General features: G+C 40.9%; 1 protein-coding gene across 1 annotated transcript in view; it reads right to left on the reverse strand.

The window, feature by feature from the left end:
* LOC149289880 (metabotropic glutamate receptor 1-like) overlaps window positions 1-27062 on the reverse strand; it is a 143127-nt gene that overhangs the window by 17440 nt on the left and 98625 nt on the right. Inside the window, exons 3-5 of the mRNA XM_089490142.1 lie at window positions 21653-21888; window positions 13608-13854; window positions 10029-10194 (exon numbers count right to left, since the gene is read on the reverse strand). Coding sequence (XP_089346268.1) covers window positions 10029-10194; window positions 13608-13854; window positions 21653-21888 — 649 coding nt within the window. The remainder of the gene's footprint in view (window positions 1-10028; window positions 10195-13607; window positions 13855-21652; window positions 21889-27062) is intronic.

Raw genomic sequence — 27062 nt, forward strand, 5'->3', positions numbered from 1 at the left:
CATCTTTATCCAGTACACATGGATGCCAAGAAGTTAAGATTCTGTCCATTCCCAGGTACTTAGTTGAGCTTTTAACACTTTTGGTTCCTAGGATTTTAATAATAATGTGGTATTCTTTTATCGTAAAGGAACAATTTAATATAGTTTTAAAAATAATGATTTATAGCTATTTGGATGGTAAATAGGGTGGCTCAGATAGTGTGGTGTGTGGGCACAAGTGGTCGACCTTGTGATACAATACATGGGGCTGGTGTCCAAATATTTCCAGGGCTGCTTTTCATTTCCAGTCCGTCCTTGCCGCCAGGGCCGTGGGATAGCTGCCCCTTGAGGAGCCGAGGAGTTAAGATTCTGTCTGCCCTGCCTATTTTAATTATTTCCATAAAAAGGCCCACCAAAATCCTCAGCACCAGGCCCATGATGCTCTTAGTCCGGCCCTGAATATGGAGATATTTAGTTTACAAGTGAAGTTCTCATGGAACCTTATATATGTGTGGCAAAGAGTGGCAGATCTAGCATACATTTTCAGGTGCTAATATTCCTGCCCCTTCTCCTAACCCCACCCTTACAGATGATTACAGAATAATAATTTATTGTGGAGGAATACAAATCATGAGAACAGAAAGTTAAAACAGCTGCTTTTTTGTGATAAACATGTATAGGGTTTCTTGTACGCACATTACATACATATGTATATTATTATCTTTTATTTATATATCGCCAACAACTTACACAGTGCTTCTTACAAAACATACATTCAAAGGGTATGACAAAGCTTAAAACAAATCAATACTTTAGCTAAAGAAGGCCCCGCTCACAAGCTTACTATCTATATACAATCTCTATAGTACAGAAAAATGTAATATTTTGGAAAGTGACAGACTAGTTTGAGCACAACAAATTACCATGTCCAGGAGTCCCTGCTCATATGCCCATGGCCCTTAAATTAACCATTTACATAAAGCACTGTCCAGGTACACATGCTAACATGGGGGGAAGCATCAGTCATCTCTGCTGCTGTTCCAGGCTGGAAAGAGAAGGTGGGTAGGAAACAAAACTAATTTATGCATCCACATTGTACCCCACCACTTTTGCATTCCTGTACCCTGAGCAAGTAATGCCCTCCATAAGGGTCAGGAGGAACCCTTCTCTGCAGCTCCAATTTCATGCCTCAAAGTGACATTTATTGTACAATTAGAGCAAGCAGAAATCTAGAGTTACATAGTATGTTTTACAATTTGGGGAACTTTGCAGTCCCCAGACTTAGCACATGTTAGTCTTGTTCTCAGTGGAAGAGTGCTGTTCACACTATTAACACACATATGTCTGTATGTCTGTTTTGCAATTTGACGTCCAAGTCATACGAATCACTTCACTCTGCACTTGAGTTGGTCATCATGTCTATTAGTTCTATTGAATTTCATGATGTTATTGGGCTTGCAAATCACTCTACCTTTTGAACCCTATGTAAATCACATACACCCATCCACGCACACATGCTAACACCATAAACTAATATATACACCCACTCTAACACCATATGTTGACACTTACACCATACACTAACACAGCATACTCTTATCATCCAGTAATATACACTAACACTATACACACATGCTAACACAATATAGTAACACACTATCATGTGTTTTCTTTTCTCAAAGAAACAAACCCCATTCTAGTATCAAGTGGAACTTATGATTTATGAAGTGGAATTTCTGAGGAGTGTGCAACTGCCTTCTGGGATTTACCGTGTGGTATACTAGGATCCTAGTAGCAGGGATCACTGTTCATAGCTGTACTTTATCATCAGTCTCTTCTCTACCAATAGTTGTCTTTTGGGTTGTACAAAATATATAATTTCATATTTTGCAATTCTTAATAACCTATTAATTTATTAACAGACAATGAAAAGTTAAGTTTTAACTTAAGACTACTTGGAGACAGATTTAGTTGCTTTAGCTTTGTCTAATAGGATAATCCTCTATGGTGTTTCCTGTTGTGAGATTGGGACCCATTGTGCAGTGATTAACACATACTCACTCTAACCCCATATGCTTACACACACATACATACACACTCATTTTCCTATTAGTTCAAATTGCCAGCTCTCCCCCCCTCTTACCTCATGTTGTGCAACCAGCTGCACTACTGCATTCCTACTACTGTGGAGCCACATAACACACTTGGGTCACATAATGTACCTGTTGAACTTGCATTATCACTCCCTAGGTAACAATGCACATATTTAATATTTTTCTCATCTGCTGCAATAATCTTCCTTACAAGGTTTCTAAATCAATTAAGGCATTGTATAGTTTGTAGCAAAGCAGCAGAGATTATTTAGAGTTTGCACCCTGGTTCCTTTTATAGACTACCTGGCATGGACTGGATTTAAAGGACATAAATGTCTTTTCCTGCTCTTCGACCACACAAAGAGATAAGTAACTTATATATAATTACTAAAGTCATAAAACAATAGAAATTAAATATAGGGACTTCAGTGATGTCACATTGACATCATCAGTGGTACCCTCTAGTTACAAGAGACATCCCTGTGATCATTTACACTCACCTCCCATAGGGTGCCTTGACTTGGCAAATTAGCTTACATACATTACAAAAACACACTACTAATGCCTTATATTTGCAGGTTTTATTTGACTGCTGGTAATTTGTTCTTCGTTGCTTATAAAATATGACTTAAGTTTAATGTCATTGCCAATTATGTCTGAAAAAATGTCTTTGTACATCCTCCCAGCAATTTCCTTGGAGGTAGAGACATTTTGTTACTATTATTATTATTATTATTAATTTACCCGCCCATGGGTTATATTAATACATTTTAGTCCACTACTTAACCACCCAGGGGGTGGTGGAAGGGAATGAGGTCCCCACCCTGGTTAATAAAAGGGAGTCTAATGTGTGTTAAACTTTTTATTTTCCTAAATATATTGCCTGTGGGGTTGTTTTTTTGAGGTAGAAAACTTCAAATTGTTACATAGGAGTGGAACCCGGTGGCAGAGAACCAAATAAAAAATTAAGGCAGGACATAGTAACAGACAAGAGCGTAAGTGTTACCGCTTGTGGAGCTCCCTCGAGCAGGGGAGCCGAGACGCAGTCCTCGCGTCCCTCGTCCTGTTCGCGGGAGCCGCCGTTGGGTCCTCCATGCTTCTGGACGCATGCCCCCACAAGGATGGAGGGATCTAGACGGGGCGCACGTCATGATGACATGAGAGCCGTCTGCGCATGTGCAGACAGCTATCTCATGAATATTCATGTCGCTTCTTAAAGCGATATTTATGTATTTTCCTCCACCCACTTATTAGAAGGGTAGGAGGGTTTTAGGAGTAGGGAGAGATATTTAAACCCTCAGTTAGTATTCCACTTTGCCTGTGACAGTGCCTCTGTACTTCACTAGCGGTTGACTCATTCAGTATTGTTTAGTTTTCAAATCCTGCTTGTTCCTGACTTCCATTGTTCGCCGCCTGCCCTGACCTATGCTATGTGACCCCGACTATTCTTTTGCCTAATCCTTCAAGTCTATCTACTCGTTCCTGACTTTTTTTCATTCAGACCAAAAATGGTCCTGGTTCAGTAGTCCGCTGCCAAGAGTCTCAGTTGCCCCTGGTTGCAGAGTCCCCTGTCGTCAGCTAGGGGCATACTTTCCCAGTTTCTGCAGCGAGGATTTACTTCCTGACCAGCCTGAAAACTACACTAAGAAAGATAGTGGTCAGCTCAATCTGTGGTCAGGGCAGGCAGTGGAGATGCAGGGTCACACAGGAAGCCAAGGGTCAAAAGCCAGGCAGACTGATAATAAAGGTAAGGTAACAGGAGTGAGGAATGCAGGTTATAACACTTTGCACTGTGTACAAGACAGCAGAATAACTCAGCATAGAAGCAATGAACTGGCTGGGCTTTAACCCCTTCGAGACAAAGGCTGATTTTACTTTTTGTACCCTTTGTGACAATGGCCTTTTTAACATTTCTGCGCTGCTTGTGTTTAGCTGTAATTTTCTTCTTTCCCGTTTACTGAACCCACACACATTAGATATTGTTTTTTTCAGGACAAGAAGGGCTTTCTTTAGATGACATTGTTTTGATTGTATCATATTATTTACTATTAAAAAAATTATAAAATATGGTGAAAAATTTAGAAAAAAATGACTGTTTCTAACTTTTAGTTGAAAAATCTTTTACTCATCTATAAAAGGTAATGAAAAAACCTGCTAAATAGATTCTACTATTTGTCCTGAGTTTAGAAATACCCAATGTTTTTATGTTTTTTTGCTTTTTTCTACCCATTATGGGGCAATAAGTACAGGTAGCGTTTTGCTATTTCAAAGCCATTTTTTCCAAATCTGGTAATTCTTCCCCCCATGTGCCATTTCGGGTATCTTTGAACCCGGCCAATGCAATTTACCCCATCAAGTCATATATTTTTGAAAACTAGACAGCCCAGGGTATTCCAAATGCTAGTATTTTAACTCTTTCCATGCACCATATCTACCACCAGTCTTTGTCAAACTTTATGGTAGTCATTTTTTTGCATTTGTTTTGTCATACACATTTTACTTCAGGTATGAATTAAAATGTTCTAGTTTATGTCACTATCACAAAACACCCCAATATCTCCTGAGCGCAGCGATACCCCACATGAATGATTTTGCCTGGCTGTTTGGGGGCAAAAGAGCCACATTTGGGGCATGCGCATTTTTCAATGTTGAACTTTGGCATTTGGGGATCCACTGCCCATGCCCTATTTGGTACATCTTTGAGCCGGGCCATTTCAGTGTGCCCAATAAACCCATATATTTTTGAAAACTAGACACCCCAGGGTATTTCAAATGCTAGTATTTTAACTCTTTCCATGCACCATATCTACCACCAGTCTTTGTCAAACTTTGTGGTAGTCATTTTTTTGCATTTGGTTTTCCACACACATTTTAATTCAGGTATGAATTAAAATGTTCTCGTATATGTCACTATCACAAAACACCCCAATATGTGTTCAGCAACATCTCCTGAGTACAGCGATACCTCACATGAATGATTTTGCCTGGCTGTTTTGGGGCAAAAGGGCCACATTTGGGGCATGCGCTTTTTTCAATGTTGAACTTTGTCATTTGGGATCCACTGCCCATGCCCTATTTGGTACATCTTTGAGCCAGGCCATTTCAGTGTGCCCAACAAAACCATATATTTTTCAAAACTAGACACCACAGGGTATTTTAAATGCTGGTATTTTAACTCTTTGCATGCACATATTTTACCACCAGCATTTTTTCAAAGTTTGCAGTAATATTTTTGTGTGTATTTTTCCCACACACACCTACTTTATGTATGAATTTACAGCTCCTGGTATATGCCGCTGTCACACGACACCCCATAATGTGTTCAGCAACATCTCCTGAGTGCAGTGATACCCCACATGCATGGGTGTGTCATTTTTTGGGGGAACTAAAAGGCCACATTTGGTACGTGTGCATTTTTCTAATTGGAAATTAGATGTGTGGCCATCCTTCCCCCCGTGTTAATTGGGACGTTGTTGAACCTGGCCCATTCAATTTACCCCATCAAATCATACATTTTTTAAAAGTAGACACCCCACGGGCATTTAATATGCCAGTATTTTAACTCTTTCCATGCGAGAATTGTTTTAAGCTAATATGCTAATTTTAGGACTTGCTCACAAAAATATATTTTTTATATATATATATATTTTTTTTTTATTATTTAAAAAAAAAAAAAATTTAACATTTTTTTTCAACTTGGAGGTTCCCCTGACATCAGTGGGAAATGATGATTTTTACATTTTACTGTTTTTTTACTATTTTTTTCTAATTATTATTAATTTTATTTTATTTTTTAATTTATTTTTACTAATCACACTGTGATTAGAAAGCTGGGCTCCATTGACTTGCATGGTGAATGCAGTACCTGTATTCAACCTGCAAGTGGAGCCAAAGTTCTCTAGATGGTCTGGACCATCTAGCGAACTTTTAAAATTTGTGGTTCCTGTTACAGGACGGCGGCCATCTTCCTTGATGGCGAAGATTGCCGGCAGCTGCGGCTGTGACCGCTCTCCGGAGCGGTCACAGCCCATCAAAAGGTTAGTGTTTGGTGTCGCTGGATGCCTCCTGATCGAGGCATTCCAGCGACACCATTTAAGTTTAGGAGGCGATCGTCGATCGCCTCCTAAACGCTTTTAAAACGGGCGTCCGCCGCCATACAAAGTATGGCGGATGTTGACGCCCCGTGGAGGGGCCAGAGATGGCCCCTTCGTGCCGATCGCGGCGTTGCTGAATGCCTCGAGGTCGAGGCATTCAGCAACGCTTTTTGGGTGCAGAAAGCGATAGTAGATCGCTTTCTGCACCCGTTTAAAGACGTGCCGGTCCTGGCACGTCAATTGTCGTAAAGCACATGCTTTTCCGTGCCGTGCCAGGACCGGCAATTGTCATTAAGGGGTTAAAGCCCACAGGAGCAAGAAACACCCCTGTTGTCCAGGCAGTGCAGGAGTGTCTGATCCCTGGACACCCATGGGATCTGCAGCGGGTGGGGTGGTGTCCACTAGACTCTCCCTGTGTTGTTCCGGAGATGGGTCCTCCATGAGTTTGAGAGCTGGCTCATGCATGCGCACACTTGCATACCCATTCCTGACCTTAGTGTATGTTACAGATATAAAAGCAGAATGTTTCATTGGACAACATGCATTATATGTAATACTGAGTATGTATCGTGCTTTGGTGTTTGCAAAGTATTTACTATAATAGCTCATGGGAACAACCTTCTTAAATTGGAAGGAAACAGAAAAAAAGAAGGAACAAAAAAGCTTCCTACTCAATATTTATAAACTGCGTTTTTTATCGAGCATCTTCACTTGGTGTTTGACACACGGTTAATGAATTAAATCCTGTTGATACTTTACCAAAATAATACAATGCAACCTATGGATATTGTTTGCTTACATGCCAGCATAATCTGACTCTAAACACCTGAGCATAGCAGGGTGACAATCAGACAGTTGAAACAAACTTTGAATGTTTGCTAAACAGTAACTAATTTCTCCAAGAATGTACCAAGTGTGCACAACTGACACAAGAAAAATACATGTCTTTTCACATGGTAACTTTCTAGAGTAAATATTGCCAACAAGTCCGCCTACTCAGTTTTACTCAATAATAACCTCTGCAATGAAATACAAGGATAATTCTGTGTTTGGTAAGCAGTACCTTTTAATTCGCTTTTACGTCAACACTATTAATATCACATAGGCTAAAATTTGCCAAAACACACATTATATGTTACTCATCATCCTTATTATTTGTATTAACTCTAGATAGATTGTAGGCAATTTTTTGAGATAGAATGCCACAGCTAGAGAACTAGAAAAACTCAAACTTTGTTATGGGAAAGCATTATCACAAAGTATTTTTTAAAAAAAACAACTAATAAAAAAGTGTAAGAAATCATTTTCATGCTTTTATTCTGTTCTACACACTTTAGGCCTGGATGCAACTTGAGTGCTAGGAATATATGTTCTCAAAAATGTGATGTAGGTATTAGAGGGTCTTTTGTGGAATGCCAGTGTATCCTTTGACTGGTCCAATAGGATTCCTAAAATTCACATATTGCCCATATATAGATTTTATACCCTAACTGTGACTGTAAAATCTCATGTTTAGAAGGTTGAGGTCTCTTTATCCTTCATCTTATCAAGAATACAGAGCCTACAGTACCTACAACCACCATCTGTTCATCATCAGTACTGTATGTATACTACTTTGTCCTACCAAATAAACCTATGTAACCCTTAAGTGTCTAGTAAAAAAATGTATGAATTGATGGGGTAAATCGAATTGGCCGGCTTTAAAGATGTCCCAATGACTGACCATATCTCCAAGAAATGCACACCTCACAAAGGTGGCCTTTTACCTCCCAAATAACCCAACAAACCCATGCATGGGGGGTATTGCTGTACCAACACATATTGGAGTGTTGTTTGACAGTGACATATACCAGGAGGGGTAAACTCACACCTGAAGTACAATGTGTGTGAAAAAAATACAAAAACAATTACTACCATGAAGTTTGACAAAGGCTGATGGTAGAATTAGTGCATGGAAAGGGTTAAAATACCAGCATTTAAAATACCCTGGGGTGTCTAGTTTTCAAAAATATGTAGTTTGATGGGGTAAATTGCATTGGCCGGCTTCAAAGATACCCGAAATAGCACATGAGGCAGAATGACTACATTTCGGGAAAAAATGGTTTTGAAATAGCAAAACCCTACTTGTAATTATTTCCCAATAACTTGCAGAAAAAAAATAAAACAACTTTGGGTACTTCAAAACCCAGGACAAATAGTAGAATCCATTTAGCAGGTTTTTTCATTAGTTTTTGCAGATGAGTAAAAGATTTTTCAAATTAAAGTGAGAAAAAGTCCTTTTTTAACAAAAAAATCACCATATTTTATAATTTTTTATAGTAAATTAGATGATATGATAAAAATAATGGTATCTGAAGAATGCCCTGCTTGTCCTGTATATAATATGTCCAATATATATGTGTGGGTGCACAAAATGAGAAAGAAGAAAATTACAGCTAAACAGCAACACTGAAAAATGTTCAGAGCCTTTGTCCCAAAGTGTACTACGAGTACTTTCAGACTTTCAGTATTACGAGACTTTGCAGGAAACTCTGATCTCTGACAGCCGGGGAAGGTCTGCGCGATGGACGCAGACAACCCCCGCTCCTAACCGCACCTCCTTCCGGCTGCAGCGGAAGTTGTCTACTCGAATCGCGTAGACATCTACACGCTGCCCCTGCTACATGAATGGGGAGTCAGAAGCCCCTGTAAGTTTGGGGGGGGTGCTAAATGGGGGGCATAAGACAGGAGGATCCAGGTCCCCTGCAGTGCTGCGGGGGATCTGGTTCTTAGTCTCACAGTCAGACCTATTTGAGGTCTGATTATAAGACGACCCCGATTTTAAGACGAGGGGTATTTTTCAGAGCATTTGCTCTGAAAAAAGCCCCGTCTTATAATCGAGCAAATACGGTAAATAGTCTTGTCATTAGGGGTTAAGAAGACTTAGAAGCTGGGTCTTGATTGCTCTTTGGTCACTGGAAAAGTTTAGATATTTAAGACAAATGAATATCTAAAAAAAGCTTCACCTAAAACACTGATGGACTTGAGCCAACGGACAACATTGGCCTAGCTCACCAGTACTAAAGAGCCAGAGACAAGCTGGCTAAAATACCTCATCTTCTTCCATATTCAGGCCTTTTTTTAGAGTTGCCCCTTAGGATAGATAGATTTAGGTGGAGTCCAGGTATTGGAGAACAAATCCACTTGAGTACTTGTTACATTTTTATAATGTATTTTCTAGGTTGCAATGTTAAAATGTCAGTTTTAAAACATCGCCAGCTCTAAAAACAATCCCTCAAAGTATCACCATTGCTAAGTTTTTATAGTGCACCTTTTGTGATATACAGGTACTCCTAGGGGTTACGTTCTGATGAACGCATTGTACTTTGAAAATATTGTAAGTCGAATCTACATACCACTACATGTAGTGTGCCAGTTCAGCCTTTGGTAATCAAGACAATGTACTGAATGAGCATCGCTATCGCACCATCGTAAAGCCAAACCATTGTAAGGTGAGAAGCATCTGTAGAAGGTATCACTTAATGGAGAATAAGATTTCTTTTATATGTTGCGGTATCCATTTTGCTAACAAACATGTGGATAAAATGTACTTACTCCAGGCAAGCAGGCAAGTGTGTGTTCAGACTGATTTGAATGGGAGAGATCTCCTGCTACTGATTGGCTCAGTTGCAAGCATTGTTTGTCCACAGAGGAGGAAGGCAGCAGGAGAGCTGCAGTTTCTACCTCAGATGTTTTTTTTTTTGTAATTTACCAACATACATGTTCATGAATAAACCTCACTTTAAATGGCATTCTCCAGATTAGATGGCTACAATGGACCATGCAATTATTACAACAAAAAAAACCCAACACAAAATCTCACCTTGATTTCCCCTAATGAACACGGATCGCTGCATACGGACCGCACCGTTCCACTTCTATTTATTTGAATCCTGTCATCAATGTTTAATACCCCTTCATGCCATGTTCCTATGAGCACGTAATCATAGTGGCTGGGTTCAATAAACTGAAGGTTCATTATATCATACCTAAGGTCACCAAGAAATGCAGATTAAGCCATAATTTTAAATGTTTTACCAGATATTAATATATAATCAATAATCATTCAAATGTTTACATTGGTATAGCAAACTGAGTAGAATATGTACAAAAAGAGTTCTTAAATGAAAATATGAATGTTATTGACACAATCTAACCTTTGCAAGGGATGATGAGCATGTTACACCAGCTACAACCTTCTGGAACATACAGTAAAAAAGGTATGATAATCCAGCATTTTAAATTATTATTTTCATTTGATGATAATTTAATAAGGATTTATTGAAAGCTGGTAAATAATAAATTACATACATGATTCAGTAAAACTACATTATAACTGCAAATGAGGTTTGTGTTCCAATGACCCAGCCTCCATAGGTTTTTCACATTCTTTAGTTGGATCATTTTAAATGTTTTTGTGTTTGCCACACATAACCATTAGAATTATTTCCACCATGGTTACAATCATATAGCTAACATTCATTCCATGACCTGATTATTTTTTTTGTTTAATTTGCATGGTGTTTCTGTGCATTCAATATATTGCCACACATTTATATACAAAATAAATTATGGTGAAGCATTACTGAGTCTTTCAAGTAAATACAACAAGCCACATTTATCAAGGGAAAACTTGAGAAATGCTACTGCACAAGAAAAAGAAAAAAAAAGAGTTGTCAAAATTGGGGGACCTTGACATAGTGGCAAGCAAAGCAGAACACGGCAATATAGTGTGATGGAATCCCCAATATTTATGCTTCAGATAGATGCTTTTGAATAGTACCGTATTTGCTCGATTATAAGACGAGGTTTTTTTCAGAGCAAATGCTCTGAAAAATACCCCTCGTCTTCTAATCGGGGTCGTCTTCTAATCAGACCTCAAATAGAGTCTGATTAGGAGACTAAGATCCAGATCCCCCGCACCGCTGCAGGGGACCTGGATCCTCCTGTCTCACCCCCCCCCCCATCATACACACACTTACCGGTGCTTCCTGCTGTATTGCCGGGGCAGCGGGTTGACGTCTACGCGATCCGCGTAGACAACGTCCGCTGCAGCCGGAAGGAGGTGTGGCTAGCAGCGGGGGTTGTCTGCGTCCGTCGCGCAAACCTTCCCCGACTGTCAGAGATCAGAGTTCCCCGCACCGGTGCGGGGAACTCTGATCTCTGACAGCCGGGGAAAGTATACGCGACGGACGGATACAAACCCCCGCTGCCAACTCCACCTCCTTCCGGCTGCAGCAGAAGGCGACGTCAACCCGCTGCCCCGGCTGGAAGCACCGGTAAGAGAGGGCTGAGAGGGGAGGGGAGGGGAGAGTGTGTGTGTGTGTGTGTGTGTGTTAGTTAAATGGGGGTATAGGGTGTGTGTGTGTGTGTGTGTGTGTGTGTTAAATGGGGGCATAGGGCATTTCTGGAGTGGCGTTAAGGGGGCATTTAATAGAGCACTCTGCCTCCTGAAATGCCTTATACACCTATATGCCACTCTGCCCCATAATATGCATTTTAACCCCCTAAATGCCAGAGTGGCATATAGGGGTATAAGGCATTTCTGGAGGCAGAGTGCTCTATACAATGCCTTTTAACTCCCTTAATGCCACTCTGCCTCCTGAAATGCCTTATACCTCCCTATATGCCACTCTGCCCCATAATATGCATTTTAACCCCCTAAATGCCAGAATGGGATATAGGGGTATAAGGCATTTCTGGAGGCAGAGTGGCATATAGGGGTATAAGGCATTTCTGGAGGCAGAGTGGCACATAGGGGGTCAAAAGGCATACCATGGGGCACAGTGGCATATAGAGGGTTAAAAGGCATATCATGGGCCACAGTGCCATATTGGAGTGGCAAGCCTGGGGGCAGATGTGCGTAACTGGGGGACAGGTTGGAAAATACAAGAAATAAAAACAAAAAAAATATTTTTCTCAATCATAGCTTTTATTAAAAAAAATAGTTTACATGAATTAACATTTACTGGTAAAACTTTTTTCCTTTAGGGTCGTCTTATATTCAGGCTTTTTCTTTTTTTCCTAAGTTAATATTCAGATTTTGGGGGGTCGTCTTATAATCAGGGTCGTCTTATAATCGAGCAAATACGGTATTTGCTAGGTGTGCTCTGATTCCTTACTTTATTGTATGCACTAGGTAGGTTATAGCAGACAAATTCCTAGTGGACCACTAACCGATAAGTCCTCATGTAATGTGATACTGGTGGCTGGATTTGAATGGCTAGATACTGCCTTGTGTGGCTTTAATGGTTAGTCTGTATCAGCTGATTTGATAATAGGTACCGTATTGGCTCGGATATAGGCCGCCCCCGTATATAGGCCGCACCCTAAAAGTTTGGTGCTTTTTATATATTATATTGGCTCGGATATAGGCCGCCCCCGTATATAGGCCGCACCAAAAAAGTTTATTTCTTTAAAAAAGCACCAAAAAAACATGCTGCCACTCTGTCTCCCCCCCGAGATATGCTGCCACCCCCCCCCGAGATATGCTGCCACTGTCCTCCCCCCCCGAGATATGCTGCCACTGTCCTCCTCCGCCTCCCCCCCGAGATAGGCTGCCACTGTCCTCCTCCTCCCCCCCCGAGATATGCTGCCACTGTCCTCCCCCCCTCCGAGATATGCTGCCACTCTGCCCCCCCGATTTACCAGAGCAGACTCCCGGGTGTCTTGCGGGGCCGGCGGGGGACATCTACGTAATACGCGTATACAACTTCCGGTGCCGGCACATCCGCATCGTGCGGACGGTCACCGGCTGCGGCGATGCGGGTAAACAACCTCCGCTGCCGGGACATCTGCACGACATGCCGGCAGCGGAGGCTGTTTACCCACATCGCCGCAGCCGGTGACCGTCCGCACGATGCGCTTAGACAACCTCCCGTGCTGACACTCCCCCCGTGGAAAGTGCTGGCAGGGGAGGCTGTCTGAGCACATCCGAGAGTAGGATACAGGTCCCCTGCACCGCTGCGGGGATCTGTATCCTAATCCCGCTGCCTGCCCGGCGCCCGGGACTGCATGTCCCGGGCGTCGGGCGATAGACCCCGAATATAGGCCGCACCCCCACTTTAAAGACTTAAAGTGGGGGGAAAAAGTGCGGCCTATATTCGAGCCAATACGGTATATACTAAGGTGACATTGACGAGATCTGTAGATACTAGAGTAAACAGACAGCACCAATGTAGACATAGGACTTGTAAACCTCCACACAACTCAACTTGTTCAAAAAAATTAATAAACTAGTTAAGATGAAGAGTCTTATCGCAATAAAATTAGTTCTTAGTTATTTTATTTCACCAGTCACTGTCAATTATTTTGTCCTGGATGGACAATTCACTTGTTGTCTTAGTCATTCAGAAAAGTGATGGTTGTAGATATGAAGGAATAAATCAAACCAATGTCTCACCTTCCAGGTGCATCCCCCTTTTCATCAAAAAATATGTCTTCACCAGAAATGCCTACAAATGAAGTCTTAATAAGGAACTCAAGTAGTTTGCTTCCATCTATAGGTTTCATTGCATCACATAGACCAACGTGTCCTGGACATAGTTCAGTATGCATATCATGGAGACCATGAGCCATCGCATATAGTGCATTAATGACAAAGCCCATTTTGCTGTCTTGAACATAGTTTTCCTCTAAACTCTCATTACCTGAAAGAAATGGTAATGCAGAAAAAATGTTAAAATGCTCTATGACTATAAAGTTATCAACATTTACCTATAGCAATACAAATACCTATACTACCTAAGGTATGAATATGAGCATAATTTTAACATGAGAAACTAGAAACAAAACATTTGCTATTGTTGTGAGGGAGCACTTGCCATTATACTATTTTCAGACATGAACTGGTTATACAAGTAAATCAAGTAAGAAGTACAATTAAACAGAGAATAAACAGTTCTGATAATCCATTCACTTACAAATTCTGAAAGGCTAAATTTATTTGGGAATTTAACAGGTTGTATGGTATGGAATGACACGATGTTTCTGATCATAGATTAGCTAAATGGCACTAAACCATGGCTTTCTGGAGGCAGAGTGGCATATAGGGGGTTAAAAAAGAATATCAGGGAGTCAGAGTGGCATATAGAGGGTTAAAAGAATATCAGGGAGGCAGAGTGGCATATAGGAGGTTAAAAGGAATATCAGGAAGGCAGAGTGGTATATAGGGGGTATGAGGCATATCTGGGGCAGATTGGCATATAAGGGGGTATAAGGCATATCTGGGGGGCAGATTGGCAAATAAAAGGAAACCAAAACAAAAATTGCATTTTTCTCAATCATAGTTTTTATTAAATATGAAAAAATAGTTTACATGTGAATTAATATTTACTAGTAAAACATTTTTCTTATAGGGTAGTCTTATATTTAGGCTTTTTCTTTTTTCCTAAATTAATATTCAAATTTTGTGGGGTCGTCTTATGATCAGGTCATCGTATAATCAAGCAAATACAGTATTGTTATATTTAAGCACCGTTGTCTTGTCGCCCCCCTGCTCAGTGGTGCCCACCATGCTATGGACATCCATCTCCACCTGATTGGCATAATGTTTCTCCTCCATTAGTTTATTTTGTTTGTTTTGTTTATTCTACCTACATAAGTAGTGCCAGACCCCTTCATAAGCATATTTCCATATTACTAAAAAAATGTAACAGAAAAATGGAGAAGCTACCACATAAGTGGGAATATTTTTTTAAAAAATATGTAAATGCTGTATATTTTTACATCAAGACATACAAGTCTTTGCAAACTCATAGAATGTCGATATTATATCAGCTATAGGTGTGTGAGTAAGTGGAAGCCATCGGAAGATCAATTTATGCCCTTTAATATAGTGAGAAGCACCTTCTTTTCGTTTCTGAAGGTATACATCATATCACACCTTATTTGTAGCCCTAGTCAAAATCTAAGTTGGTTATGCTCTTAAGGCTTTATAAAGTAATAAAAGCAGTAGTACTGTAGAATCTTTAGTCCCACTGTTCACAAATAAATCCAAGAATGCTGGTTACCTACAACATTTTGAATATATATATAAGTGATGCAGACTTAAAGGACCTCTTAAAATTTGGCCCTGGAACTGAACCCGTCTGCCTATTATTAAGTAGGAAGCAGAGCATATTCAGAGCTGCACATTTGGTAAGAGAATTGCTAAACTGCCGGATCAAAAGAGGATGAAATTACTAACATCATGCCCTGGAATCAATTCTGTAAATCTTCCAAATTGCAGTTGCCATAGTAACAGGCTGAACTATAAATTAAAAAAAAAATCTTAGCATATCCTGAGTTAGAAATTATATATGTTTTTACTTCCGACATGCCACTCATATTGAGTATGTTATGAAAGTAAATTAATTGACTACAATAAACACTTAATGACAAAACACTTGCCTTTAATATAAACAGAAGACACATTTCAGTGGTATCCTAACGACCCCCAGATTTACAGCTGATACAGTTACTGAACAAGTCAATGCGGATAAAAAGGATTTAATATGCCCCATGCAGTCTTCATTGCAGATAATGCCACTCCTGGGAGGGAGTGAAGGCAAGGAACGGAAGGGAAAGTGAAAGAGAAGGAAAAAGAAAGGGAATAGAATAAAAAAGAAAGTAAATGGAAAAGAAAGAAAAAAGGGGAGAAAAATGACAAGATGAAAGGAAACAGATGCAAAGGAAAGGAAAATGAATAGTAAGGAAATAAAAATAAAATAAGGGGAATTAAATTCAATGGAAAAAAGGAATAAAAGGGAAAAAAGGAAATGGAAGAGAAAATACAGAGAAAGGAAATCATAAACTGTGATTGTGGCAAAAGACTCTGCAATCCTGCTTGCCTCATATGTTTATCCCATACCTCCAAACGATTGCTAAGGAAACACATGTGTGCATGTCATGGAACCAATCCCTACCAGATTACAGCAGAAGGATCCTCCAAACTCATGCCCTTTGTATATAGTGCCTAACCATATCCTCCTCACCACCTCCTCTTTCCACAGAATAGTCAGTTGAAGGAAAAACATTTTAAATAAAAAATATGTTTATTATATTCAGTAGACAATGCAATGAATTATTCAACAACTCTGTGCATGGGAGTATACTGTACATGCCAGAGAAAAACACTGGTAACTTCATTGGCACCAAAATGGTTCAAACTTGAAATAAAAATTACCATCCAGCTATAATCAATGAAGCCGCTCGTTTTTCATCTTTGGACAGTGGAAAGAGGGCCATTTGAAGACTACAGTAAAAAAAGAAAATTCATCTCCAAATGGTTAATGTTTATATTTAATCCTTATCCCACTGGGCATGTGATTGGGGGGTATATGTGTGAATTCCATTGTACATCTGTGACGCGTGTGAGGGTGACAAGAGCATGTGAGGGCAAATTTGGAGCCCCCGCAACCCACATACACAGGGAAAAAACAGCTTCCCAAGAAATATCTTCTCAGTAAACTTTACGTCAGTCTGAAAACAAATTGAGCCTGGGTGTAGAGGACTACATTGGGAGGCGGGTCCCGCTGTGGGCGCGGGCGGTCTTGCTGGTGTTGCGGGCGGGAGCGGGCGGTCAGGCACGGTACCTGCGGGTCCTGGTGATCCCGTGCAGTCCCGCAAGGCTGCCTTCTCGCTGCTCCCTTACAGTGTCTCCTGTCTTGCTCCGCCCAGGAACAAAACGGAGTCGCGTGATGTGACGTCACTTCCCGTGACTCCGCCTTGTTCCTGGGCAGAGCAAGAGGGAGCTGCGAGAAGGCAGCCTTGCGGGACTGCGCGGGAACTCTGCAGTTCAGGTAAGGAGGTGGGCGTAATTGGCCACAAATGTGGCGGGAGCGAGCGGGAGTGGAACACCCACATTGCGGGAGCGGACAGGAGCAGGATTAAAAAAGCCGTCCAGCACAGGGCTCTACCTGAGTGCTCAATGTAAAGTCACACAAGAGCTCTCATTGATTGATCGCTATGGATGGAAAATGGGGGATAGGTAATTTTTAAAACACATTTATCTTAAAAATTACATCTTTTTTGGGTAATTCTGCCAGCACAACATAGGAAATGTGAATTTCAATGAAAGGTACACTTTAAGATGGCCACTTGCTATGCAAGGGTCTTACAATGTATGTGTAATGGAAAAATATTCCTCTAACAATAAAACAGCACTTTTAATTATAAAATTCTGTGTGACAAGTCTCCAGTGGACTAAATGATATGAAATAATGCAGAAATTGTTTCCACTAAGTAAGTTGCAGTACATTTAGTAATCACAATGTGTAATATAGCAAACCAGTGAGAAAGCTTAATTATGGACTAATTTTGGTTTTGTCAGTAAGTTGACTGCAGTGAACTCATCACAGGAATAATGTTTCAAACTGAAATTCAGTGTTCAAAGTGTTTTTGAATCAACAGACTTGTCAACACATGCACAACAATGTGAAAATCAAAGTGACCTAGTGATCGAGTTGAAAAACTCTTAAGAGGGCATTTCAGAATTTTAATTGATTTGCAAATTGTAATCGTATTGTACCTTCTGTCACTAAATTAAGTAGAATAGTGTAAATAAAATGCAATATATATTTCTTTATTGATCCAGAGCATAACTGTTTCTTGAAAACAGCCATACATATTAGATTGTGGCTGACTTGGCATGATAGGAGTGTGATTGCTAACAGCAATCACAGCGAGCACAGTCCCATCATGCCTAGGTACCAGCATTTACTGGTTGCCTGGGTATGATAGGAGTGTGATTGCTGTTAGCAATCACACTCCTATCATGCCAAGTCGTATTGCTAATTTTGTCCATTTGTGTGTTACCTACTTTTATTAAACATGTGAGTTTTTATTATTATTTTTAAAGGTGGGGGTCATTTTCGGTTTTGGCTAAGTGAACCCTGAATGTTTTGGTCCAGAATTTTCATTTTAGTTCATCCCTAGAATAAATCTAGGGAATCCTGAATTTGTAGTCGCAAAACTTTCAAGGCCCAGAAATCAGTGAGAGGAAGAGTAAAGGTTTTGTGTCATTTTACTTTATTTTAATCTGCATATTTTATTAAAGGCCATATTTTTTGTCACAGTGAAAAATGAGTGCGGCCCGCGCACGTATACAATTCTGATGAAGTGGCCCACTCCAGAAAAAACTTGGACACCCCTGGATTATGCCCTTTGTACATGCGCCCCTTTTTCTTTGATTTTTTTTACAGATATGATTCAATATGTAAATTGAATTTGTTGAATTAGTTGAAAAAAAATTGTTGGGTAAAAATCATGTTTTTTGGGGGGGGGGTGAGGGGGTGGGGGGGCCCTTAACAGATTCTCGCACCCGGGACCTGAGGCGTCTAGTTACGCCCCTGCAAGGGTCCATTATCCCAGTGTTCTAGTGGGAAGTATACTTAGGAGCTCTTAGGAGATCTTTTTTCCAGGATCTCCAGGTCAGTTTCTTCTTTCTCCGTGCAGGGCAGTGGGCTCGGCTACACTCGCTTGCCTCTCACTAAAAGTCACCATACCTGGGAACTTTCCAGGGTAGGCTACCCAGAGCTTTCTCTCTTCTGGTGGAGTGGCTTTGTGAAGGAGTGGAGCTAGCTGCACTTAGCTGGGATATCAGTGCCTCATATGAAATAAAATTATCTGCCCTCCTATATCCTTTCTGGTCTAGTGAAATGGCTACATTTCAAAGAGACTGCAAAGGGCATAAGGAAATTTGTGTTCCTATAGTGGGGTAATGTTTGTGCCAACATTGCCAAAGTTAAATGCACCAGGTACAACAATACGATCCTCAGGTATGTCAAATTTAGAACACTTGAAAATCACTCTGTTATTTATAAGCATATACCGTATATTCCGGCGTATAAGACGACTGGGCGTATAAGACGACCACCAACTTTTCCAGTTAAAATAAAGAGTTTGGGCTATACTCGCCGTATAAGACTACCCCTCTACTCAGTATACAACAACCAGCCAATCATCGATGCTCTCATTTGTTGTATACAAAGCCTGCTTGGATTGGGCGGGTCAGCTCTTCCTAACATATGCCTGTCCACACACACATGTATAGACATACACTGCCCTCACACACCCCTTCATTTACACACATATACACGTACACACCAGCTTACAAACACACATATACACATACACTGCCCTTACACAGACATATACATACATACACTACCCTTACACACACACACACACATATATATATCTACGCATACTAGCATACGCCTGTCCATACATACACGTTTATACACTGCCCTCACCACACACCCCTGCCTTTACACACACTGCCACTCTGTGTGTGTGTCCCCCGAGATGTGCCCCCCTCCTCTAGACTTACCAGTGCAGACTCCCGGAGTCCCGGGTGTCTTGCGGGGCCGGCAGGGGACATCTATTCTATGCAGATTGGTATACAACTTCTGGTGCTGGCACTTCTGGCACTGGAAGTTGTATACCGTTCTGCACTGGTAAGGAGGATTGTTAAAGCTTACTGTGCAGACGTCCACCGGCGAGCGTAAACAACCTCCGCTGCCACCACGTCTGCACGATGTGCTTTAACAATCTCCCTTGCTGGGACTTCCCCCGTGGGAATTCCCGGCAAGGGAGATTGTTAAAACACACCGAGCAGATGTGCCGGCAGTGGGGGTTTACGCGCATCGTCGCTGCCGGTGAACGTCTGCGCGATGCGCTTAGACAACCTCCCGTACCGGCACTCCCCCCGTGGAAAGTGCCAGCAGGGGAGGCTGTCTGAGCGTATTGGAGAGTAGGATGCAGGTCCCCTGCTCCGCTGCGGGGGATCTGTATCCTAACCCTGCCAGACCTCGAGCTCCCTAATGTTGGGCTAGTTAGAGGGAGGTCGTGATCGGGCGCCCGCTGATCAGGGCTAGTTGGGGAGATCACGATCTTACACCTACCTCGGCGCGGCCCTGAAGACCGGCCCAGGGGAGGCAGCTTCTCCGCTCGCCCCTCCCCTAGAGAGTCGTGACTCTCCAGTCCCGCTCGGTAAGTTTTAGTACCCGGCGTATAAGACGACCCCCGACTTTTGCGAAGATTTTCACGGGTTAAAAAGTTGTCTTATACGCCGGAATATACAGTACATCAAGAAGATTTTCACGGGTTAAAAAGTCGTCTTATACGCCGGAATATACGGTACATATGGTGCTGTATAGCAGGGCTCAACAAATCCCAGGCGCCAGGTCGCCATTTTGTCCTGGCACCTAGGTGTTTGTCAGCCTGTGATCGCGGGGGGCGCTGCTGCTGCTGTCTGCCCAGGAGTCTGGGCAGACAGCACAGCCACTCAGGGCCCGCCCCCGAGCCTGAGATCACTCCCACGGAGTGATTCTGTAGGCTGAAAACATGGTTGCAGGAAACCACAGGCAGCTTCAGGAAAGGGGGTTTAGTGTTGATTGCGTCCCCTGACACAACATCCCCCAGCTGCTTGATCGCTCCAGGAGAGTGAAAGTGCAGCGTTAACCCCTTCAATTTAGGGCATTTAGGGGTTAATTCCCATTTTGTACGGTGCTCTGCTGCTGGTGGTCTTCCTGGAAGCCCAGCAACAGCAAAAATGAGCCCCCACAAACCCTGTGATGACTCCTGTAGGCATGGAAGCCTACAGCAGTCATCAGAGACTCCCCCCTGCAATGGCTGGTCTATAGACCAGCAATTGAGTCCCAGCTGCCAGAGGCAGCTTCAGGGACAGGGGTAGAGGGTTATTCGGTCTCCACATGAGTGTTGAGACCAGCCCCAAACCTCCCCTGCTGCCTGATCACTCCCTGAGAGCACAGGGCAGTGTTAACCCCTTCAATGCCACAATTGTGTATAACACATTCGTGGCATTGCAGGGGTTAACATTTGTCCCCACAAGCTTGTGGGGACTAAATATCAGTCAATGCTGTGCTCCAATGGAACATCAGCATTGAAAGCATTAAAAAAAATAATAATAATAATAAAAAACAAACAAACAACAAAAACCAGCACTGACCTGAAAGTCCAGGGTGCTTCCAGGTCAAATGCTGTGAGTTTAGTAAGTGGGCTGATGATGATCTGATCACTCCTGACCAACTGTTAGTTTAAAAAAAAATCCTGGCTCCTAACTTTATTAGCTGGCGCCTAGATTCACAACAAATTTGTCAAGCCCTGCTGTATAGTAATGTACTTTGGTAAACTTGCAGACCTGGAGGCTTTCATTGTAGGCAATTGTGAAATTTCAGATCAAACATCACAGTGAGCTGACTTTGGTAATAAAACCCTGCTTGTCCAATAGAACCCTTTACTCCGTAGGCTCTTATTATTCAGAGTATCAGTGTTCTTTTGTTTACCGCAAAGCAATGTGATAAGGAGTCAGCGTGTTTGTCTAGTAGATTGGGATAAAATACTCAGAACCATGAAAATACCGTATAAAATCAAGGGATTCCAACCACAATGACAGTAAATAAATCTAACCTTATTGACGTTGATAATAAAATAAATTCTTACCTTTACATATCTTTTTAAAGTTTTTATTTTCTTGTGGATGACCTGGAATACGACACTGGAATCTATGCTGCCAAAATTCACTAAACCAGGGGTTTCTGGAATTAGTATCCAAACGTAGACTTAGAAAATAGTCGTCAAATGATCTCACTTCAGGAGATTGCAGTTTTATAGTAATTCCTCCATTGGCTTCTTCTTCAAATCCCTCTATGACTTCATCTCTGTCTGCCCATCCATCACTACAAGTAATGGGGGAAAAAACAGATTGTAATATACAGCAAATAAATTGCCATTCGTATTGCATATGGCATGTCACAGATTTACTTTTGTAGAAAAGTTCAAGCTCCATTTTAAACTCTCGTGAAAAAAATGTTTCAATTCTGGTTGTCAGTCAAGCTTAAAACTCATGGTCGGTTCCCAAACCCATTAGTAGACTATTTCTGTGCAAGAGGTTTATCACTTCTATAAAGAGATATTGTCCTCGTCAACTGAAATTAACCCTGATTATGATCAATTTAGATTAAATTTATCAGTGGTGCACAGCTCCAGCCCTTAAAATATCTAAACCCAAGTTGGGGTATCCAAAAACCGTGACCTGTTTACACCCCTTGAGTAGTGATTTTTGGATAACCCCTTTTCTCTGGGCTTAAAATGAGAGCATCGATGACTTTTGCCGATTGTCCCCTAGAAAAGGTAAAATAAACCACTTTAGGTTTAGCGTTAGGTGGACGCTGATTTCCACTGTCCTCCTGGTATCCAAAGAGTGCTCCAATGGACCTAAAACATATCCTAACTGAGTCAGGGACCGGGTTCTCAGTGTTCCTGGTGTCTACCAAGTAAGCAAGCAGTGATCTATAAATGTCAAATTATGTAAGGTGCCATCAAGTTATTTATGCTTAAATTAAAACAAATTCCAACTATGTGTAGTAATTTTCTCCCACTATACCGGCTAAAAGCTTAAACGTTCTAGTGGGAAGAAAAATGTTTAATAAAAAAGTCTACATTAATGTGATTGCCCCCATGATTAATGATTTTGTACACAGTAATAAATCTGCAGTGCTTATTGAACAAAAACCTGTGAAAGTTCTCCTAATCATAAAACAACATGATTCTGCAGTAACTACAAAGAACCACATTTCCCTCTAGCACATAAGAATCAATAATCCAAAACTCTTAAACTTGGCAAAGGAAATATTTCTGTGTTTCTGAAAACACCAATTAACTACAGTGTATCCCTGAATTTCTGTGATTTGAAGATATGTATTTTTTTTTCAATCCAAACATAATGTAGGTTTGGGGAGCAGAACTGGTGTGCTCCTTCTCTTTATATAATTATTCCTAACCTGCATGACAGTTTCCCTGCCCTCATGTATGCACCTAGAATAGTGAAACAGTGTAACAGAAACAATATTAAAAATTAAACATCAAATTGTAAGCAGATTTTATAGCATAAATGTTTAGATCACAAGTTTTGCATAAAAGTTTTATTTGCTGTATTTTTAAACATAGTTTAGCTTTATATTATTGTATGATAAATCTCACATACAAGGCCAGCAGGAACAAAAGTAGTTGCCTTAAGATTTGTCCAGGGATCTATGAAATGCTCTATTCCCAGAACTTTGCATTACATTTGCCCTAAATTACTGCTGGCTCATTTTGAAACTGGTCTATCATATTAATAGCGAGTACAGTTGTGTAGTCCTACAGTTGTGTTATTACACAGTTCAGCTGATAGTAGACAAGGAGCTCCGGTTTACCCTCAGTGATGTAGTCACCTTAGGTGCTGCCCTAGGCTTGATCCAAGGCAGCAGACCTAACTGTCCCACTTTACAGCTGCTGTCCTCACTGCTGAGTACTGGGTTATATCACAGTATGCTACATATCTTAAAGGTGGTCATGCTGCCCTCTTGTGCTAAGTTAGGACAAAATAAATTGCCACCCTTAGTCTCCAGGTTGTGGACCTGTAGGAAAAAATTTGGAAAATAGATGTTTGCCGGCGGGACTTGTATCTGGACCAATGTGTCTTGCATCTGGGCTTGTATTTGGGGCCAATGTTTTGGAAGGATCTCATTATTCTTTTTTAAAAGATTTAACCCTAAATATCTAACTTGATCATCTCTCTACTTCCTCTTAACTACATTTCTTGACTCCAACTCTTTTCTCAACCCTCTTTAATCTGGATTCCACTGTTGACATTCTACCGAGACCTTTACTAAAGTTACTAATGACCTACTTATCCAAAGACCACTACTCCAATTCCAAGTGCCACTACTACACTATGGACCACCCTCTTCTCTGGCATTGCCGGCACATTGAACTGTATCGGGCTGTCTGGTGGTTGATGAGATTATACCCCTAATCCTATCATGTGTTGTGTATAAATATCTGTGCTGTCTTCAATAAACAGTGTAGGTTCTGTTTTACCCCTACACTCTGTCTCGGCTAGTGATTGGGGGAATATGAAGGGTTAATCCCTTGAGAAATTGAGCATTCACAGCAAATTACTAAAGATTGGTAATAAAACCAATGTAACTACTGTGACTGCCATTGAGTGTTGCCCACCACAAGCTTAATGTATCACCGACGTGGTAAGACAGGGTATCCGTGGCAACACAGTTCCAATTGTCGCCGGCCAACGCAGCGGTTCCTGGTTAGGCGCATCGATCGTTTCCTAGCTTGTAGAGACCCCATTCCTGGCTAGTTCTTGTGAGTCTGGTTTCAGGAGTCCTGTTCACCCTGTGCCCCCAATGAGTATTAGTTAGACATTAGAGGGGACTGGGCAGGCAGGTGAGGAGTCTCCCCAGGAATCCAGTACCCTCCCCCAAACTCAAACATACTCCCATGTGTCCTCAGGGGGTTACCGTTTCACCCCAAGGCTCAGTTCTAGGACTCTTTCTGTTCTTACTTTACACTACTTTTGGATTTCAATATCACCTGTATGTCAATGACACCCAGGTCTATCTATCCTCTCCCAATCTCCCTCCCTCCCTCTTAACTGGCGTAACTAACTGCATCGCTCTCTCTAACTTGATGTCTGCACGATTCCTAAAACTAAATAACTCTGAACTTCTTATCTTCCCTCCCTCCAATGCTAACATTCCCTCAACAATATCCTTCAATGGTGCAATCATCTTCCTGTCCTCTCACACTCACTGCCTTGGTGTCGCCATTGAATCTGACCTCTAACCCCCCATCTGTCTCAAAAATCTGCCATCTCCATTTTAAAAAACATTGACGGCATTTGTATTGTAACCCTGTCTTAGATTAGCTGGCTCTTCATGCCTCTTCAGGGTGGTTCTCCTATTTATATCTGCTCACTCATCTCTAAATACACTCCTACTCATCTCTAAATACACTCTCTTCACTCATCTGATATCTGTCTGTCCTGAATTCTGATTTCTAGCTCTCATTTACAGTTGCAAGATTTATCAAGGGCTGCCCCTATCCTCTGAAATGCCCTCCCCCAACCTATCCATCTTTCTTCCTGCCTTCAACCCTTAAAAAAATCCCTAAACACCCACGTCTTTAGTGCTGCCTACAAATTTACACGTTGGCACCCCTTCCTCCCTTAGACTACATTTGGTAGTCTCCTCCCTCCCTGTCCCCTCCCTCTACTCCACAAACAAGCTGTGCAGAGGGGACTTATATCATTTGTCCTTTGGGGAGGCACGGAGACTAGCGCCCAGTGAGATGTTGGATGGGTGTATAATAAAGTCTTCTTTAAGACCTCTTTTAAATCTCAAAACAACAAAAAAATATTTTTGGGTTGCAACATTTTAATCAGTGTAAAACCTACAAAAAAGGGTTTAATGATGAATCTTGCTCTTTGTAACAAAAAAGAAACAAAGCAAAACAGCCTAAAGGCAAATTATCATATTACCCTAGAAAAAATACATAACTTATCCTAGAATGTACATCTTACTAAGAGAATGTGCTTTAATTGAAGTTGTATTTACTGTATGTAATGTTATTTTTTTATTTTCTGATTATTTTATAATAAATCTTGCACACAAGTCCAACAGGAAAAAATGAAAAACAAAACAATTCTATTTTGTTTTGTTTTGCCTGAAGGCAAATGATCATATTACAAGTGAAACAACACCACCAAAATTCAAGACCTATAAAATAGAAATATTTAAAATCAATAATTTATTTGGCTGTTAATGAATACATAATTAAATCCAGTATAAAACTAATTTCCATTTCCTCCAAAATCCTCAATAAAAAAATGTAATCAATAACTAACTGAATTAAAATAACTCTAATGCAAAAATAACATTTCATTAGGGCACATATATGATCAACATCCTGATATCTGATGTGTTCCTGCCCACCTTCTCCAATGCCCAGTAGCCCCAGCACAATGAACGAGGAAAGAAGGGGCACTTCTAGTTCTAAAAAAAGCTTTTTAAAATCTAAGACAATGGTTAGCAAAAACTATTTTTATCACTAGTTGCCAGGTAGCTGGCAATTTACAAGTAGTTCCCCAACCTCAGTATGGTGGCTTGCACCAGAAGTGCCACATTCTAACCTTGGCTGATAGGTCTTTGGTGGGTGAGCTGGAAAACCCTGCATTACCTAGGACTGCCTCTAAGCACAGCTAGCCCAGTCTCCTATACAAGGCTAGCCCTGCTCCAAATTATGGCTATCCCTCCATGAAGCTATTCCCCCAAAGGATGAAAAAAAAAGACAGATAGCCTACCTTGCGAAGTTCCCTGGTAAATGCAAAATAATTTTCTTATTAACTTGATGAATCCATTAAGTTATATCTCTGATTCCACAAAATATTTTTTTTTTCCAAAACACTTTCACAGTAGCTCTTTTTGACTAATCATAAGTATAGTGGCTTTCATTAAGGGAAAGGTTGAAGTGTTTTATTGACATATATATATATATTATTCATGTAATGGTATATAAGCATGTATGCAAACCTCCCACATCCCTCTTTAGGAGGGATGCTCCCCTCTTAGGTCGAAACCCATCTCTCCCTTTTTTCCTCCTTATTGTTTGAGCTCTTGTTGGGAATTTAGAAGGTTTGAAGGGTTTGATAGGAGTGTATCAAAGTTTTCCACAGCCCTGCAAGTAATGATAATGTGTATATGAAAAGCAGAGAATGGGGTTATGAGCGCTTACTAAAAACTTTAATGAAGTTATCAATGAGTCCCAATTAAAAAGAAAAATCTCTGTAAAGCCACACATATACCCAAACATCCTAAAAGAAACCTGTCAGTCTTTGGCTTTTGAAATATATGTATATGTAGAAAAAAGCTTAGGAAAGTAATTATTCCCAAATTAACTACAGCATGAATTTGTGTTCTTGAAATCTAAAATCTACAAAGGCTGTAAGACCAGACGCATATGTTTTCAAAGAAACAATACACTACACACTTGTGGGGCTTTGCAAATTAGTACT

The sequence above is a fragment of the Sceloporus occidentalis genome, unplaced genomic scaffold (genome assembly GCF_023333645.1).
Source record: "Sceloporus occidentalis isolate IW3139 unplaced genomic scaffold, rSceOcc1.0.p SCAF_42, whole genome shotgun sequence".
In the NCBI taxonomy this organism is placed as follows: domain Eukaryota; kingdom Metazoa; phylum Chordata; class Lepidosauria; order Squamata; family Phrynosomatidae; genus Sceloporus; species Sceloporus occidentalis.